The sequence below is a fragment of the Bombus affinis genome, chromosome 7 (assembly GCF_024516045.1).
Source record: "Bombus affinis isolate iyBomAffi1 chromosome 7, iyBomAffi1.2, whole genome shotgun sequence".
Lineage (NCBI taxonomy): Eukaryota > Metazoa > Arthropoda > Insecta > Hymenoptera > Apidae > Bombus > Bombus affinis.
This window is the reverse complement of record NC_066350.1, coordinates 11,679,848-11,700,258: the sequence shown is the minus strand read 5'-3', so window position 1 is coordinate 11,700,258 and position 20,411 is coordinate 11,679,848. Positions and strand designations below refer to the sequence as shown.

Below are 20,411 nucleotides of genomic sequence, written 5' to 3'. Positions count from 1 at the left end.
AGGAAAGAAAGAACACTTACCGTATAAATCTGTTGCATTTTAAGACGAAAATCCGCGTCGGCGGACTCTTTCTTCTTTTCCTTGCTCACAAATCGAACGATTCACCTCGAACTGACGATCACAAACTAAGAACGTATGTAAGAAAGAAGAGCAAAAAAGATAACGCACGACACTATGTTATACGTATGAACAAAGGGAGCAACACACCAGCGCAAAGACAAGGTTAGAAACGCCAAAAAGTCCGAGTAGTGGCGAGCACAGAGTATCACGTCTAGTTCGCCTCGAGGGCGTCGCGGCGCTGCCGAGCGACGATGCGACCGCGTTCCTACGATCCCCCTACGAATGTGTCCCCCGTTTCGTACCTTTCTCCCGCGCAAACGCTATTGGCCACCCCTCCAATCCCCACCAACAGCCACCATCCAGGAATATTGGTTTTCATCCGTATTGTTCGCTAATTTCTACGATTACCCTCGTAACAACTATCGAAACGATTTTCCGAAATTTCCACCACCGTTTTCCATATATGTGACGTACAGGTTCCTCGTGGAAACAAGTACTAATTATATATTCACTGAAGTCGACTCCCGATTGGATGCAAGTTCAAACGACATAGTTCGCAAGTCATACGCAGTATTGCTAATTACTTTGATTTTAATAAGCATCACTTTCATAGAGAATATTATACTTGTTAAAATACATAATTTAATTAAGATATTATTATATTGATCGCATTTGTGTTTTATTGGTAATGTTTGAGAAATTTGGAATATTGTATGTATTTAGTGGTTCAAATATTAAAGTGTCAGTTATCGTAATATGGCGGTTACGCGGTATACGATAGATCGATACGTCATGCATTTTTGTTTTATTGGTTGCATAAACGGTGGTAAATGTGTAAATAGATTTTTGTACCGACAAAATTGTTAACGTGGCAGATTTTTGGACGATAACAACGGTTGATGCACATAGATATATAATCCGGTACTATTGTGTAAACTTCGAACAAGATATCAGAATGTTTAATACGGTTTTATAACGCGAGATTCAATGCAACTGGGATCGAAATATTCATTTGGAACATCAAGCAAGTCGCAATTCTTTTTAAGAACTGGGTTCGTTTTGCTTCCCGAGAAAAAACAACCGAAGACACGAATGAGTGAGTAATTTCGTACGTTTCCTATCGATTGCTCCGATTTGATCGTGTTTTGGGTGTTCATATGGAGTTATATTAAGAATTCCTATGATGTTGAATTGTTACATTATATATATATATATATTATTATTATGTTAGAAGTAACATTTTATGATCTTAATATGTCTTTCGGATAACCTTAAATTTCTTAGTAATAGAAATATATTGGAGGTTATGGAAGGTTGCATTGACATCAATTAATAGTTCAAAACAACAATAATTATTAAGGAAAAGAATTTAATAGAGTCCCAATAATATATCGGTTTGGAAATTACAATGCTATAAGCCGATATTTTAAAAATTTGAATTCCTGTATTTCTATAATTAATTAACTTAAAACATTATTCTCTGCCGCAATGCAGTTTTATGATTTGAAAAAATACGAACTTTTTGTAACAATAAACATAGAACAGTAATTTATGAAAAGTAGCAATGAACTTATCTGCACCACTATAATTCTCATACAGTACATATATGGTGTTAAGGGTAAATACCACGAGCATTGTAGAAATTTTTAGATCGATCCGATAATTACAACAAAATCAGATATAGCCATTGTCGAATGATAATCTGTAGCAAGCATTTGGCGTAGAACGAGCCTTCGATGAGGGAGCGAATAATCGATAAAATCTCTAACAATCAGAAAATGGAAAAGCTTACGTGTGCAGCGGCGAGGCGTTCTGCCGGATAATCGAAATCCCGTTAATGATTATAATAGACAATGGATTCAGGAAGCGTGGTACGAACGGTATGTGTAATTGTGTATTTGCCAGAAGGGAGGGCCACAAAAGTGAGTTGCAGGGTCGTGGCACACGCTTCCTAGGACAGGCGTGCAAAAATCAATACGAACGGTTCGTGTACTCGTAATTTACGCGTATCTTGCACCGCTTTTTTAAATAAAAACAGTCATGTAATATTTCGTAAAAGCACGACTCGGAGGAAACGAGTCCGAGATATCGCATATCGCGCCATTACCCTTTAAGCAGAGCCGACTGCGATCCTTCAGAGGGTGTGGTTAAACGGTGTTAAATTCAAACACCATAAAAATAACGAGGCTAGAGCTCGTTCGCATCAGACGCCAGGTTAAATTAGAAATTTTCGTTAGATCACCAAGAGAACACGTTATGGAGTAATTATACTGGGACCATATATATCGGTTTAATTTAAATGATCCCATCTTTTTCACCCTTTTTTCGTAATTACTCGCAACAGTTTTGTAAAACGTTGAACTCGCGATATACTTGACGCTCAGTACATCATGATTAAAGTCTGTCGCCTACTTAACAGCACGACATCAGACACTAAAAAGAAATATATTTGGTATTGAAGAAATAGCTAGAGGTTTTTGAGGATTTTGTTATTATTTGATGAGAATGATTATGATAAAATGGGAAAAATTTTTATTGGATATATAGGTATTTATAGTTAAGAGAAATAGGGACGAATTTAACACAATGCATATACCATAAATACAAATTTTATAAAAGTCGTATAGCCATTAGTATATTAATTAATGGAATGACATAAAGGGAGAGAGAAGAAAAAGGGAAGAGCGCGAGTGAACAAAGGAAATGAGAGGATGAAAGAGGTAAAGGAAGGGTGCAATAATAAATTTTGGAAAAAATGAATTCAGTTATTCTGGCTTTCAAATACAGAGTCTGAATATATTTAAGTATATTGTGAATCTAATATGTACACATGTTGCGCTCTTAGGTGATATCCGTAAGCCATTCATTTGGGCGAATCGTTAAAAACTGCTTTCCATCATTCAACGTTAAAGCAAAAACATTTCATAAAATATACGTTAAACTTTGAAATAGTCTCATATGGTTTCCTACTTTGTGCTTTATGTATGACTGGCTTTGCGTGTGACATTTACAAATATTCGAGGATCCCAGACGTGTTAATTATCCCGAGCGGTAGGTCGGACAGGAACGATTACCCGTCGACTCGTGAAAAAAAGTACTATTTCCCAAGTAATTTTGTGTGCTACTACTTCGGCGGCCGTTTATTTATTAAAACACTCAGCGGCATGAACCTCTTTAAATCACGCGCATCCCTCGAGTATCTTTGTTCCTCTAATATTTATTAATCTCATTCGTGCTGACAACTCTTGACTCATATTCCGTATCAGGCATCCGTTCGTCTGAACACAATATTAAGCACAGTAATCCTGATCAATGATAATTTTCGTTCATTCGTTAACAAAAGCACGCAATCTAATGCGATCAGATTTAAATTATACTCCCGTTAATTTTCCAACCGGTACTTCACAACTTCTAATACGTGTTATATATATTATTTGTCGACAAGAAATCGTAGCGCATCAGTGAGTGGTTGTTTAAAATACCTAAGAACTTCGTAAACGTTAAATACGACCACTTATTCTACACAAACTGACAAACAGAGTACATTAAAGTTGCATATACGTAATTAATTAATGTGCCGTTGTATCTGGCAGGGAATTAACAACCATTGTATCATCCGGTGTATCAATTTACTAAGTTCACCTGACCGGCTCGAAAGCATGCACGAACATTAAACGATTATATTTTCGAGCTCGCTCGTATAATCGAGCAGTCTGATCGGGGTCGCGTCCTAGCTACTAGTTTACACGTCAAAGTTTACCAAAGGTTCTTCAGGGCCGATGCACCGGACCTTCGCATCATATGGTGTACACTTTCCTGCAGACACTGTGTTCATTATCTCGCGTACCGGTATAAAGAGCTATACCCGGAATGCCAAACAGCGTGACCGTGTAACTCGTATATACACAAACGCTCTACTATGTGTGTGTAATAATAGCATGTGCTTATAGAAATAGTCGTAACATGCGGATGTACGTGCATGCTCACACCGTTGTACCTGAACAGAATGGAGTGAGTCAAGGCAAACGCATTAGGGGTGGGTGATTGTAATTTCACACATGACATAACGCATCCCCCTACCACGTTTTCTGCCGTCACCACTCCTCTACGTCACTTTGCCTCCGTTGTATTTTGCTTTCGTACGTTCAGCATACATGTATCTACACCAACTATGGAAAACTCGCTGGTCCTTATTTCTCATCTTCCTTCTCGCTACTTCTCTCTTTTTCTTACTTCGTCTCTTACTTCTTCCTCGGTATGAAACTCCTCGTCTCTTCCGTTATCAGTTTAACAGGCAACACTTCTCGTGGCTCTACCTCTAGTTGTATCTCAATTTTCTACCAACATCATCGTGAAATCGCAATCGTTTCTGTAGTGACAACCACCAATTGATAGTTCAGTACCGATTAAAATTTTCGATTGAAAGGGCGCTAAAAAGAATTAAGCACACGCGCGAGATTCATTGTCATTCATCCGAAACGAACGATATTAGAAATGTTGGTTATCGTCGAATACGTCTGAGGTATCGTCCGATGTCCGTTTGCTTTATTGCTTTAGAAGCAGCTATATCCAAGGGGATGAAGAAACGCTTTAAAGATCAATGAATTTGTCTCGTTCGGTTTATCGTGCTCAGTTTAGCCAACTAAACTACGAGCCAGGGTTAAACTATAAATTTCTAAAAATATCGTACAAACCTTCAAACTTGTACTTCCTCGAAGCACACTTCAAGAAGTTTGTTCATTAAAAGCTCTAGTCGCCCCAAGGATTATTGATTATTCCTTTAATTAAACGCTCTTTATCTTGGCATAGCTTTGGCAATTAATTCCCTACGTAAACTTTGCATAACTTCGCAGCACATTCGTGCCTTACGAACCCATTTATCCGTTCGTGGATGCACATTTCTTTTTGCATAACTACGAGACTCGACGTTCCTTACTCGCCACTCACTCCTCAAACATTCAGGAAGCTTCTACGTTTCTGCGTTTCTGCTCTGCCAATGGTATTTTCTTTACTTTGACCCTTGTGTGTTTCGGTGATATTTAATATCTCTAAACCGGCATTATCCCTACTAGGCGAGAAAGAAATCGAAGAGCAGAAGATGAGGTGGTCGAGAAGGAGATAGAGAAAAAGCAGAAGGGATGGAATGGTGGCTCCAGTAACGGAGCGTCTTATCAAAAATTAAAATTTCATTCGGCCAGGTTAAGCTTCTCTATCTCGATCCTCGAGGCGGTTTAGAGGTAGCGGAAACGAAAGTAGTGATACCGGGAAGGGGGTGAAAGTCTAATCGTGAGAAACTAACTTTCCCTTCGAGAAAGTTCCGACGAACCTTCGTTTGGTTCTCCCGCCCTGCGCACTTCAGGTTCGCCACTTTGTTTGAATTTATTTCCACTGCCTCTAGGGCTGGGTTTGAACAGCGTGCATTTGAATTTACGGCCATTTCCCCAATCGACGTCTTGTTATTTCTTGAATTCGAGTCTCGGTCTCGCAAACTTTTATAGTTGAGAATAACATCGACGTCTCAACATATTTTCTAGTCGAATCTTTCATCGGCTACGTATATTGCGGTGTGAGTAACCGATAGAAACCGAAATCTGGATTTATCATACCGAGCGATCTTGTTTTAAATCTTTCCATGCCGCGCCGGTCGCAATGAAAACGCTGGAAAATGTAATTTAGAGACGAGCTGTCTCCGACTCACTCTTTCTATGAAATCTTAATAACTCCTCCAATATGTATTTTACATTTCGCTTTAGTTTATTCTTTCGGACGTAACGGATTAAGAATTCATTAAAAAATTAATTATTCCTCTGCCGTTGTACGGTATCTTATTTCAGATGGAAATACAAGTTAATCATTCACATAGAATAGATGCAATTTCTCCTCTCTTTCTCCGACGAAAGGTGGGCAAATGTTGCAGGATTAATTGAAACGCGCACTGTAAACAGGCAAGATAATTCGTAGCTGATGTTCGCGTATATTTCAGTTTTATCGAGGGAAACGGGCCGACGCTCTGCGAATAACGCTTGATTAATCCCGGCGTGCTGGTTTACCTTGCGCTGTATGTTGTACGAAAAATCTTTTACAAACCATCAGCGTCGCTTTTATCTCCGATTTTAACCACACACCGATGATATCGGCGCGGATGCGACGCGTTACAAACCTGTGAGCGTAAAAAAAATTTCCAGCCTCTTCTCACAGAATTTTTCTCACCCCCGAACAACTGCGAATCGCGCGCGCCAACATCACGCCCGAACAGAGAGAGCGAACGAAGGGAGGAGGGTTGGAAAACGTGGAAAGTGAGACAAACGAAGGTTGAATGGCCGTTTGTAAAATTATTGGGTAGAAAGAGGGAAATCGGGTGCAATCCGTGCGCGGCTAACCGCAAATGCCGAACGAAATATATTCGTCCCTTTCTCATTCTCTTTCGTACGTATATTCGTGTGTCTTTGTCTCCTCTCTTTCTCCTTCTGCTCAGTTTCCCCCCTTTCAAATTTCCTCGTCACCCCGCCTTTTCCCTCTCTCGCTTCCATTTCTCTGCTCATCGGAAATCATTGCCACGCCGCCAATTGTCAGCTGGTGGTACGGCGGATTGGCTCAGGCGCAAACGCGTTATCTCTTCTGTTATTCGAAAAGCATTATGGTTAAAGGGTGCCTTCGGTATTCATGGTATTCGCGTTTCCGTTTTGCATTCGTTAATGTTACCTTAACGGATACTTGATCGAGCATTTCATTTTCTCATGGATCCTGTTCTAATTAATTTCCTAAATCGGATACAACTGTTTCTGGTACAAAGGTTTTTCAACAGAGCACCGGTGATGCGGTATCGTTCTGCGGCGCCATCCTTTCGGGTGCGCATCCTACAAGTAGTTTTATTTGACTTCTTTCTGCATAAAACAGCGGCGAACAAAAAACCATTTAGTTCGCGGGAGGTGAATCCAGGACGCTTTTCATCATATTTCCCCTTTAATATCTGTGCTGTTCCGCGTCATTGTTCTCTTCTGTCCTCGACCCGCCTTCGATCGGCCATCGTTCTCTCCGGTCCGCTCATCGGAAATCATTCCCACACCGCCAATTGTCAATCGCCAGTTGCCCGGATTGGCTTCCATCCAATACAACTAAGTTCTGCCGATTCTGCGCGGGTACGATCGTGTTATCCGGATTATCCGGAAATCCGTCAAATCGAGACAATCGATGGAACCTATGGAACCTAACTGCTGGAGACGCGTAAATGCTGGAAATGGAGCGTAATTCGTGACCCGGAAGTGGCGATGAATTAATTTATCCGTACAATTCAAGGATTAAAATATTTCTTCGAGAGCAAATTAAATCGGTATGTCTGCTTGTTTTGTCGCCGATTCAACCAGCGATCGATAAACGACTGGACTATCCGTTCGTGTTTAAGAGACATTGAGAGCCCCGAAGGTCTGACGAAGAAGAGGTAGCATTGTGACTGGTTATTACCTTGATGAAAATGGAAGGAAGGATAAAGTCGAGAAAAATGAAATGCGGATCCATTAAAAAAGTTTAGACGCGTTCGTAAAGCAAGAAGTTCGAAAGGGTTCATTAGACATTTCAATCAACCGAACAATTAATGTTTTGCCAACTGCAATGCCGTCCGGAAGATAATTAAACGAATGAATCCACGCGTAATAGGAAAAAGTTCTTTGGTGCCTTTGCTTTTGGTTGCTTTGTTTGTCGCTATCTCCATACCTCTTTTTTATACATTTTTGTGCACGTTATTTATCTTATCGTATCTTGAAGAGAAAATTGGGATCGTCCCAGAATATTCCTGTGCCACTTCTTCAGTTATAAATATTGAAAATATGGCATCCAATTGCCATTAATTTGTTCGTTCTACTTTCTTGGAAAACGTAAAATCAGCTTTTATTATCGACCATCGATATTCAGGGAAATACTCATCGTTCAACATCGATCGTTTTTATAACGAATATTTATTAAACGACAATTTTACGTTTCGTGATTCTTTCGAAATGTCGAGGTAGAAGATGAAAATGATGAAATTATTGATGATATCGAGAAATTACCTGCACGCGAGGCAACTAGTTCCTGAGCCGTTGTATATAAGAAATTTACAGTGGAATTTAAGACATAAATCGACAAACATAAGGTACAACGACCGACGTCTTATCCACGAAACTTTTCAGAAATTGTACGTTTCCTCGAGAATTCCTTAGAAAATGTTACGCGAGAATTCCTGGTGGTCGATGAGGAGGATAAGTCGTCCCTGAAGTGCAGTAACCTCGGCAGAAGAGTCCCGAACCCTCTCTAGCATCGCAAGAAGGTCTTATGACCCGTGCAAAATGAATGCATCCCTTCACAGGTTGCATCCTTTTCAACCCTGTTCGGGCTTTCCACCATTGAACCACCCGCTAAATCGAGCATGCTCGTAAAACGAAATACGGAATTTCATTTGAATCTTTCGCCGTTTCGGTCTCGCGTTCCTTCCCCCCCCCCCCTCCTCTTCCATCTCCTATTTTTCTTATTTATTCTTTATCTTTACTGAAATTGGGAGCAACGGCTTGATAAAAATATTTACATAGAGATTGCACCCGGGGACACAGTCGACAAAATTCCCTCGTCTGACACCATTTCTCTTTTTTCTTCCACCTCCCTTTTAGCATATGATCCGATATAAATGGAAGTTCACCGCGAAAACAAGTACAGAGCAATTGAAACATGTATTCAACCGATACGGAACGCGCTGTCGAGAAAGAGTAACGGAGCACGGCGAAGTAGACAAATGTATTTTCTGATGGCAAGGAAATGAGCGTGGGGAAGTTTCGTCCATTTCAGATGTGGAAAACATCCCCTCGATGAGACGATGCGGTTACGTTGGTTTCCTCCTTCTACCTCCCTTTTCGTTTTCCTTCTCCTCCCCTTAACCGTACTTGCGTATCCCGAACTGGTTACAAACGACGGGCACGGTATTACAAGCCGCAAATTACACCCGTACCACCCCTTGCTGCCACGTGAATGTGCGAGCCCAAGACTGCTGGATTACAGCCCTGACTGCGAAAGCTTCTACCGGAATACCGCTTTGCCCTTCTCCAAAACGGAACGATCCGGGTTTCCGAGATAAATTAGGGAGAAGAATATTAACTGTCGTTTGCTAGACAATTATTGAGACTCGGTAAAGCGCGAAAACGCCTTCCATTCTAAATATACGACCAGACGATTTCAACTAATCATACGGATGCTTATGAGAGCATATTCTAATACGTTTTAAGGACTTTAAATTAACCATTAAGGTCGTTATTCGCGAAATATTCGTCATAAATATTCCTGAAATGGTGTGAGCATGATACCTCGACTAAAGGTCTCGCTAAGATAAATATAGACCGTAATCCCTCGTGTAAAACGCTACTTTGAATGTAGTCGTTCTCTTCATAAATTGTAATGTATATTGTAATATTCGCGACCGGTCCTTTCTCATTTGGTCGATTCACGTTTCGCGAAAGTTGCGGGAAATTCATTACAGAATTACCGCCATGGATTTCCCAAACGATGAATTACTATGCTCCGCGGCTCTACTTTAATCGTTCCGATAACAACGTAATACTGTCTGATACTTCTAAGTTTGCTTCGATAACGAAGATAGATTAAGAACCGGTTGAATTTAGTTTAGCTGCTAATTAAACTTTGGATACTATGTTTCATGTAAGAAACGTGTGTTCACTCCGTGAAAAAGGATGCTTCGTAAAGAATCAAGTTTCGCTAAACGTTACCAGGTTAGTCGCGTTAAGGATGGCATGGAACAGGGAAACGAAATCGTCGGCCAAAAATTACGTTGCGAAGGAGTCGGAAAGTTTTCGGTGTAATCTCGCGCTGCGGTTTAATTTTCCGGAATTATGCGCCCGCTGGAAAACATGCGCGTATCTAAAATCCTCATTTTACAGCGACGATCCTTTTCGCTATTTCGGTCGTAATAACGTGGCAAAGAGAAAGAACACTCGTGATATTACGTTGTTTCATTAATTAATTTACACCAGACGCAACACTGGATTACGAGGCTCACAAGCGATTTCATTCCTTTTGAGCACAACTCACATTGAAATGTATCGTCATACAAAAAAGGGAAAAATGTCTCTATATGTATCAAACTTTACTTACTTCTTAAGTATGGAAAGTTATGCGAAAACCTATGGCATCGTCTCTTAAACAATCATAGGGATAGAAAGAAATATTTTTAACTGAAACAAAAATTGTTCCCTATGCTAATAGGCTTGAGTACCGCGCGAGGCAACAGAGCTCTGAACGATTTTCAAAATTCGAGCGGAACGAGGTAAGTTGCGCTTTACCGTAAAAATTGTTCTTGATATTTTGATACTCGAGGAGGCTAGTAAGGAAATAAGAAAGATCGAAAGGCACAATGTTTTGGAAACAGATGTGAATAATAGAAAGGAAATATACTGGAAGGTTAGAGTTAGCGACTTTCGATGAAAGATGGAATCGTACTCCTGCAGATACGATTCGGTTGCGTGAAAACGAGTGCTCGTCAAAGATACTACGGTTGGGTAAAACAGACAAAGTTTTCCTAGACAGGAGCATTACTTTTTACGAGAGTGACACCCTAGAGACGAACCGCATCCAGGTATGTGCTCCATATTTCATACCTTGTTGCTTTCAACGGCCATTACCTTGTGGCTATGTTAGTTGTTACGTTTTAAAATGAAAATAGATGTGGTACGTGTTTCTACAATAATAAATAAAAAGATACACTTGTATAACTTTCAACATATTTCACGCCGGCTTGAAGCCGAGAAACGGCTTTAAGGGATGCTTGCGTGAATCTGCAACACAATAGTCGCTATAATATTATCGTTTGACTTTACGATACGTATTGTAGTGTTAACGCGATCGTAAACGCGACGAAATGGAAGAAAGTTTAGGAGGTTTATTAAATAATATTTCTTTTATTTTCAATATTAAGTATTTATTACATACAAGCATTTATACAATACGAAGTATTTTTAGACATGACTGATGATCTTTAGCATTCTCAGTATTTGTATGTTTAGAAACATTTGTTCGTATGTATTGGGATTATTATTATTGTTATTATTATTATAGTTATTATTATTACGTGTTCTTATAGAATAGTTTTAGTTAGACCGAATAAAATAGTTTGAATAAATAAACTCGATAATATAGTCATTGCATAGTTCTGTCACGGAAAGCAACGACGATAGTTTTATGGTTAAAAATAGTCCACGTGGAGCATCGAGCTATGATACGTAAAACTGATTTGAGTTCCCTCACGGTATCGTAACTACGCGCTTACGAAGCTTAGGCAATTAAAAATGTCTTAGGATCGTATGCTTCTGTACAGCAGTGTGCTACAATCTTTGTCGATAAATATACAGATTTTTGTTTGTTTGTTGTGTCGTTAAAATATCGATTCTTAGGTTTCTGTTTGCACAATAGAAATTATTTTGAGATACAACACACTGCGGTATTACATAAATATATGTGCTCAAAGTCCTTAAATTAAACAATTTCGAGGAAAAAGAACTGATAGCAAGCATGCAGCGCGAAATTCCTTTAAATCAATCGCAATAGAACATATGCGGAAAGAATTCAAGAGAACTTCTAATATTGTACGTAGCACAAACATAAAAAGATTACAAAATAAAAGAGACAACAAACGGTATACAGAGTTTGTATAGATCGATGATAATCCTTTCAGGCATGTCGATGACTTCTCTCTCTCTCTCTCTCTCTCTCTCTCCCTTTTTTTTCTTCTTCATTTCTGCTATTTGAAAACTAGGTTAATCAGATTTATACTTTATTAACCTTTGTATAAACAACCATGTGTATAAGACACTATTATGCACCTGCGATTTCACAAGTGTTAAACACAAAGCATGCTAATCGTATTGATTTTATAATAGTATGCCACAATAGTAACAAATAATTCATGTCTTAGACACCAATTACAATGTTTGCTCAATAACATCAGGCTTTAAAATTATCATTTTCTATCTGTATACTAGTATGATACCACTAAAATGAATAGCCACTACTGTATATTATGATCAACACAACACGACCTTTAAATTTTGTTCACTTCAGTTGCTACAAAATATTTCCCGAGCTCTTCGCTAGGATTTCCATTAATGATTATGCTAATGTCTTATTTTTGACTGAAACGATTAATCGTAGATTTGCATTTCGTCTCCTACCACAACTAGTAAAATATCATTTATAAATAAAGTAACATAGTTGACAGTTTCTTATTTCATAAACGTATGCAGTGGCTATTTCACAAAGCAATCGTCGTCTTCGTCATCGTCGTCACATCACAGCTAGAAAATTTATGTTAAATTCACGAAAACGTAATAGTAATGAAATCTAGTGGATACCTAGAGTACCAATATTAGATGAGTTTTCTAGAAAAAAAAAAAAACAAAAAAGAAAAGGGATAATAATTAAGGAAAAGAGAAGAATATGATAAAAACAGTAAAATTGCTTGACTAGTGAGCGCACGCCCCAAAATGTAGTATGGAAGAAATGTGTTTTTTTTTTACATCATATCTGCAGAAGATCTTACTAGATATGACTATATATATATATACTCGTTTTCTATATTCAAATTCTATAAGGTAATATTATACTATCTCTTATGTAAGGATAATCATTGGAGCTTACCTCCTACGTCATTTTGGCAGATATAAGTTTCGTAAAATATTTCAACCAATTCATCATCTTGTGCAATATTTGTCAAGCCGTTTTACACGTTCGTTTACGCATAAAGATTTCATTGTACCGATTAATTCGTGTTTCTCAAATTCGATAAAATCTCATTCCATTAAAAATTGCCAGGATTTAGAACATTCTGAACGCGACATGTTACAGTATGGGTGAAAATTACGTGTGAAATTAATTTAATGAAATTTAATACAATAAAATATATACGCGTATTTTAAATCAATATGTTATAAACAGGCCTTATTCCCTTTAAGGTCTTCTAAAAGATTAGATTTATATCTATAGCATACTATAATGGACTGAGTGCCTATTTGCTGTTACATAATATTATTAATTAACATTATATATTATTTTACATTTCTCGTGACGTTTAAGGACAAAGTAGTCTTTTTTTCTGTTTGACGTAGTGCCCCCGTTTTCTCTACTTAGGTCTCCATTTCTACACATCGATAGCGCATATTTACATTATCTCATAAATGACATCATCTCAAGTATTATACCTATTACTCGCTGCAAAGCAACACGGTATATTTTCGAATCCAATCGTTCTTCATCCGTTCACCAGAATGTTTAATACGCGCATTATGATAAAAGATCTGCAGATCAAGAACAGTGATGATTACATTCACATCGTACATGTTATATCTTAATATCGCGCTAGTAATACGCACACATACCTGGTACTTGACTATTATCTTGTGGCTTGTTGTTCATAAAAGAATCCTGGAACGGATTTACATTGGCATTAGCAGCGGTAGGCATGTATGTGTTGGCCATTGGAGTGAAAGGTATAGCTGCTGGATTTAGGTTCGAGTTGAGGGTGTCTTCATTGGCCAGATTGGATGTCAGTTGGAGTATTGGACCACTACTGCTATTACTGAGAGAGTCGAATTCCGTTAGGTCTAACAGGTTGTTGGTCACGTTGTTTTGTTTGCTATAAAATCAGCGAAAGGAAACATACAAATACTAAATAATAGGCAATTAACACTAGGTTACTACTGCATCAGCGCATTGTAATTTCTAATATGAAATTACAATCTCTAAATTGGATAAGCCAATTATAGACGACTCGCATTGAACGCTATCTTACTAGAATTAGTATGTACAATACACATACGATTATTTATTAGTAACTATGTTTTTAATCTCTTAATTTAAAAGCTATGTTCAAAGTATCTAATGTGTCTAGAAAACGAATAAACGAAGAAAATAAAAAATTAACAACTATATGCTGATTGCTGAATTTCTTCAAGTCATTCGTCTTATATCAAACCATAAGTATAAAAAATTGTTCAGAAACAAACACTTATCCTGGGAACATATTTTATAATCGACTTGGTTGATGATAATATTTTATCTTGCATCAGCACTATTTTCCTGGCTACCTTAATACTGTAAAGCAACTATAAAAAGCATTTTATTTATGCTTGTGAACTTATATAAAATTCTATGGCGTAACGTAAAGTGTACATGGAAAACACAATTAACATACAAAAGAATTTCCCTTTAGCCATACCCAATAAAATTAGGTATGTACATTATGTAATATATAAATACATGATACTACCATACAGCAGGTTTCACAGATCAGATCGATAACGATTGTTTTGACCTGTGTAGTTCCCTATTTTCGATTTCTCTTATTCATAGGTAGAATAAGTTCGAAAATATTCATGCCCTGTTTCGATATAGGTAACTTCCTGTAGGAATTGTGGAGTGGATTGTGTGAAATATATATTTTCGTACAACAAAAGAATAATTTCAGAAACGTGTAAAGGTCGATAGTACATAGCAAAAGTAGACAGTAAGTTGACACGTACTGCTGGATGATATACAACGCAAACATAAAGAACAGGTACAAAGTAGAGCAAAGAAAAGTAGAAGCCACATCATATTGATACAATTAAATCACAACATGCATTAGTGGTAATAGAATCGGTAAGAAGAAATGTTGATATAAACATTGTACTTAAGGCACACACGTCGAGCTTGAATGGTAACTAATTGGAGGTAAGATAAAGTAATAGCTCACCAAAGATGACAGACTGTATACAGCTATAAAGTTGAATACAAACATAGTAACATACGAAACAGTGTATCTTTGATGAACTTGTATGATAAAATTACAAACAAAATGTTTAGATGAGTCATTAAATTTATGCTATTTATCTTTCTTTACATTATGTACACTGAATTTATTATTGATTAGTTAGTATTTAACGCTATAGCTCTGTTAGTTGCTTAACGTTTCCATGCTTCGTATAACATTACATGTTTTATGCCATTAACGCATTACTAAAAGAATCGACGTACAATATAGGTTAAACCTTTCATTATTCTTTTAGACGTCTACCTAAAAATAGTATATTTTTAACTATTATAAGATTAAATATAAATTATAAAATATATATAAGTATAATAGACAATACAATATACATTCCTCATACCTCTCGAGTTACCGATGATATTATAATCTTCCATATAATTCATTATTAGTTATTGGTATAATCATGCGATTAGATGAATTTTCAATAGCATTAAATAATTGTTATAAATCTGTTTTTCATATCTGTCAACCATTGCTCTGACTACTTTTGCAATGTACAATATATGTAAAATCGTTTCCATCATAGTGGTGGTTTATTATGAAGCAATTTTTATCGAGCTAAATGTTATTTTATAAGCAATTCCTTCCGATGTGTATTATAGGAAAGCGCAATAAATTTTCTTATTGAAATAACTATGTATAGTGTACATATAGCGTAGATATATTTTCAAACTTAATTTTTCCATTATCATACGAACACCACAAAAAACATCTCAAACAACAAAATTCATTATATATACATATTAACGATTAATTCTAAACACACCGCGTGCTTCTATATGTATGTATAATAAACGTACAGGATTATAATCTTCCAACATCTTTTTTAATTCTTCTTCTGTAGAGCAATTAAGCATCGGTGCTTTACTATATTTAATTATTTCTTTGTTTTAATGCTGGTCATAAAATCATACATTATGTTTATTATGTGTATATTTAATGTGGCACATTTTTTCATTCTATTATATATTCGTTTAGAAAAAAATGTTCACACTCTAGCCATTTCATTCAGCATTTCATTTTCTACTTGGAAAAACCAAAAATTATGATATAAAACTGTAGCAACAAATGATATTAAAACTGTAGTAATAACGACGGAGGATTAAGTGATAACAAAAATAGATAGAAGGCGACATTATAAGCAATAATTTCGAAACAGATTGACTAGTTACTACATACTTCAGAAATTGTTATTTATAGTTCATATTGTATGTGCGTGTCTATTAATTCGTCATGAATCTATAAATAACTTTTATTGTATAAATGACTAGAGCGTTACCCTGAATCATTCAATATACAAAGTATTATATGTATATTTGCGTTAAATCAAGATTTAAAAGTACTGTACATCTAGTTTTATAATGATTACGAATCTGCAGTTTTCACATATTAGCATGTACGTTTGTGACAGAGTAATGTTACATGTAATGCACGCTCTGATTCAGATTTATATTTCCATCTTTTTTCTTTTTTCTTTTTTCATAATTGCAACATACATTTTAACTCTTTTTTTTTAAACTATATTTTGTACGCCAAATACGTTTATACATATTTATGAACGGCACTAAAAATCAGTCAATATTTTTACGTATACAATGGCTAATATTGTGCAATAATTGTATCATATTAGTTACATTATATTAGCCATAATTTTGCATGATCATTTTGAATGAAACTACATTCGAGTTTAGTAAATATATGGCGTAACATCGCGTGTATTTCATATTTATATATTATATTCGCACGGAACTTTAGATAAAATATGCATTTGATAGAAATAATACTCTAAAATGTTCGCTATTCATTCTTTTTCGATTAAAAGGATTGTTTCTTCTTTTGAAAAAATATTTCTCATTCTATACGACGAATGCGCGCCGAAAGAGGGGGGGGGAGGAAGGGACGAAATAAATATTCTCATAAAATGTTATGAAAATAACTAATGCGTGGATGTATACATGTGTAAGGAGAGTTTTAGCAATGTTAAATAACGCTAGTCTGATATAAGCCTTGCATGGGCATTCGTAATAATATTATTGTCGAATGATCTAAAAACCAAATGAACTTACAATTCTTTGAGATGCTCTTCGATGTTATCTTTCAGTTTTTGTTATCGATGCGAAATCCAGTTATATCTTGGATTTTTTGTTTTTGTTTTAATGGCGGTCAGGTAAGTATCAGGATGTAACTCTTAGGTTAATAGAAATGTTTGTTACAGATCTGTAACTTTGAATTTGATATACTTACACGGTGGCATTATCCAGTGTAATTGATTGACTGTTGATACCGTTTCCGTGATTTGTATGATGACCATTCAGTTCTCCTTCCACATTACCCTGATTATTATCCAACACAATTTTACTTTCATTAATGCCATTACTATGTGTGCCGTTATGCACAATGTCCGTAGTAGTATTGTTTTCTGTATGATGAGCTCGTTGCTCTCCGCTAATGAATTGTTGAGTCGCTTCGGATATCAGACTGGCTGTCATAACATCTTCGACTTTGCTACCTGGTGCTGTTTTATTTTCATCGTTAGGACTGTCTTCTTTCAACTTATCGCCATCACCACCTTCACCCTATACAAAGCACGAAACACGATCGTAAATATTTCTTTCAGGAACAAGAGTTTAATTAACGATCACATAAACATTATTCAATGAACGAAAAATGTGTAATCTTACTTTCGTAGGTGTATTATTCTGGTTCTTGCCCCGAGTTCTAAGCATGATCGCCTCGACACGTTTACGTCTAGCAAGTCTCTCTTCCTCTTCCCTCTTAAGGCGTTCCGCCATTTCGATCCGCTGTCTGTAACAAAAACATTACATAGTGATCATTAAACGCTTGACCACAGAGAATGTTGATCGAATAAAATCACGTCATCTGAAAGAAATCAACTGACCTTTCCGCTTCTTCCCTCGCTTTCCGCTCAGCCTCTTCTTTCTCTTGTTTCTGACGAGCCTCCTCTTCTCTTCTTCTCCTATCCTCTTCCTCGCGACGTTTCGCTTCCTCAATCGCCAGTCTCAGTCTCTGTTCCTCGGCTTCACGAGCTTCATTAGCCAAACGAAGCGTTTCTTCCTCCAAACGACGTTGTTCTTCTTCCTCAGCGCGCAATCTCTCGGCCTCTAAACGGGCTTCTTCCTCCTGTAAAAAGATCTCTCTATGAAGTCTCTTCTTTTCGCGAATAATCCACTCTTTTATGCGAAAAATCTCTTTAAAACCGCACCTGTCGTTGGCGTTCAAGCTCGGCTTCTCGTTCAGCTTGTTCTCTAGCTAATCTTCTACGTTCAGCTATAGCTGCCTTGGCTTCCTCTTCCGTAGTGATCCGGATTTTCGCTATCATCGATGCTGAAAGACGGCCATTTATTTATTAATCTCCTAATTCATATTTCAATATCCAAAGTCCAGCTTACCTGACATATCGACCTGTTCCTCCACGTTGTTCTCGGATTTCGCCTCGGCTTCCTTCTTCGCAGCTTTGGGTGTTTCTTGAGACCGTACAGTCGATTGATTCTCTTGATTCAAATTAGTCTCGTCCTTCGTTTGCTTAGATATAGAATTGGATTGTTCGATAACGATCGACTTTTTCATTTCTTCGTTAGCCTGCTCCGCGGCGCTTATTTCCTGCTGCAATTAAGAATACATAACACATATCGATCATTTTCATGCGTGCATAGCCTACATTTCCTTAATGGAGAAAATTAATTACTTGTGTTTTCTCGGTGCCTTGGTCTTTCTTCTCCTCGTATTTATCGTCCAATTTTGTATCCTCTTTTACGTCGCTTTTTATTATCTCTCCGGTACTACCACGAATCAGCGGTGCATTCTCGGCTCCAGGGCTTTGCAGCGGTGTCACTTTCGGGGTTATTCGCGGTGAAGCCTTCGCGCTCTTCACCAGTTTCTCTGTCGGCTTCTTGATCTCCGTCGCTTTCGGTGTAGATGATTTCTTTGGAGTGCTATGGACCTTTGGCAGTGGCGGTTTCGAATCCTTCGTCGATTTCGGTTCGCTCACTAGATCTACATATTATTACAAACTTGAAACTCACGACACGAGTCACTTGTGTCTACGTACACGCGGTATTTGAATGTGCAATCTCGATTCATGTATTAAAAAAAAAAGGACAAAAAACAAATTAAATAGATAAATAACATGTAAGCCATGTACAAAAACTAAAACCGTGATTAATTAAAAAAAAAAAAAAAAAAAAAAGAAACACTGCATAGAAAAATCGAGAAAATCAACGTTCGTTTGGAACGACAATTCAAATAGAAAAAAACAAACTGTTTTTCGAACAAAGTGTTTAGCAAACAGAAGTTCGGGTCCAAATACTGCAGGGCAAAAAGGATTCTCGTCGCGTCGAATGGATCCGCACGTTTTCGTGCGAAATGAACACTCGAGCGGTGCCCGCTTGGTCCCTTCGTGTACAAGATTTTTTTTTTTTTTTTTTTAATAACAAGAGAGTATTCAAAAAAAGGCATGCTCACTGTGTCGTTCTGTGACCGAAACACCGGTACCGGCAATAGAAGCAGGTCGCGGTCGACGCGGGGCAGCTGTACGAGGACGCAGATTGACGTTACTGCTGCCCACACTGCTGGCGCTTTGCTGACTCATGGAGCTGTGCGGTCGTGATGGGCTGTTCGGTGTCACCTCCCCGCTGCGGATGCCTACGCGTACCCACCCAAGGTGAACATCTCTTGATTTACGTATTTTATGCATTGTGTTCGTCGCGCGTTAAACATTAAACAAACAAACGCCGTGAAATGCACGGCAGCATCGCGTTGCCGCGGCATTTCAGAGAGAACCGAACTTTTATTCTTTCTACTTTTTCTATTTTCTTTCGTTAGATTATCGCGTCAGATCGCGCCGATGCACAATGCTGACGAGTATTTGTATATTTCGACAAACAAATCGTATTTTCTGTTTCCTTTTTCCATTCCGTTCTATTCTTATCAGTCTTTTCGTTGATTTGTATATATTAGAATAGACTTAAATATATTAAGAGGTACAAGTAGCGAAATTAAATAGAAAACAAGCACCGCCACCAAAAATATTATTGATCGTGTCGTATGTGAAATGTATATGTACATCGAGAGTAACTGAGAAAAAGAGGCCGAAATAAATAAATTAGAAATAAAAAGAAACGAGGGGAAATTACGAGACCTCGTAAAAACAGCAAGAAAGAAAAGAATCAAAGAACGAAAGTGGAGCGATATAAATGTATTGCACACTAAATACGATTGCGGTTCGTCTGTACACAGTCTAGTATTGTGCGTAAAACGTGTGTGTACGTGATAAGATATATATATATATATATACACATATAAGAAAAAAAAGTGTGGCTTACCGGAAAACGTTAGAGCGTACCTTCACCCTTGGTACCGAAAAGCCGGTAAGATCTGAGTTCGTTTCCTTAGCAGGAGCGTTTTGTTAATCAATTCAGTTTGTACAATAATTAACACAAAAAGAATTCCATGCAGCCGGATATATATCGTTATTAGGATAATATAAAGTAACACA

At 37.4% G+C, this 20,411-nt stretch overlaps 2 protein-coding genes across 29 annotated transcripts in view; both read right to left on the bottom strand.

Annotated features, from left to right (window-relative positions):
• LOC126919020 (protein Fe65 homolog) overlaps window positions 1-333 on the bottom strand; it is a 150,276-nt gene extending 149,943 nt beyond the window's left edge. Inside the window, exon 1 of the mRNA XM_050727705.1 lies at window positions 21-333. The gene's annotated coding sequence lies outside the window, so the exon portion shown is untranslated. The remainder of the gene's footprint in view (window positions 1-20) is intronic.
• An 11,516-nt stretch (window positions 334-11,849) lies between these two features.
• The window catches only part of LOC126918944 (MAP7 domain-containing protein 1-like), a 197,569-nt gene continuing 189,007 nt past the window's right edge, over window positions 11,850-20,411 (bottom strand). For 26 of the 28 annotated variants that reach the window (XM_050727556.1, XM_050727537.1, XM_050727541.1 and 23 more), the window contains 9 exons: window positions 19,379-19,558; window positions 18,603-18,910; window positions 18,307-18,520; window positions 18,120-18,241; window positions 17,796-18,037; window positions 17,578-17,701; window positions 17,141-17,472; window positions 13,467-13,723; window positions 11,850-13,385 (listed from right to left, as the gene is read on the bottom strand). In XM_050727556.1, coding sequence (XP_050583513.1) covers window positions 13,372-13,385; window positions 13,467-13,723; window positions 17,141-17,472; window positions 17,578-17,701; window positions 17,796-18,037; window positions 18,120-18,241; window positions 18,307-18,520; window positions 18,603-18,910; window positions 19,379-19,558 — 1,793 coding nt within the window. In that variant the 3' untranslated portion in view covers window positions 11,850-13,371. Of the gene's footprint in view, window positions 13,386-13,466; window positions 13,724-16,962; window positions 17,029-17,140; window positions 17,473-17,577; window positions 17,702-17,795; window positions 18,038-18,119; window positions 18,242-18,306; window positions 18,521-18,602; window positions 18,911-19,378; window positions 19,559-20,411 lie in introns of those variants that run through there. The other 2 variants (XM_050727531.1, XM_050727539.1) reach the window with 2 other exon arrangements.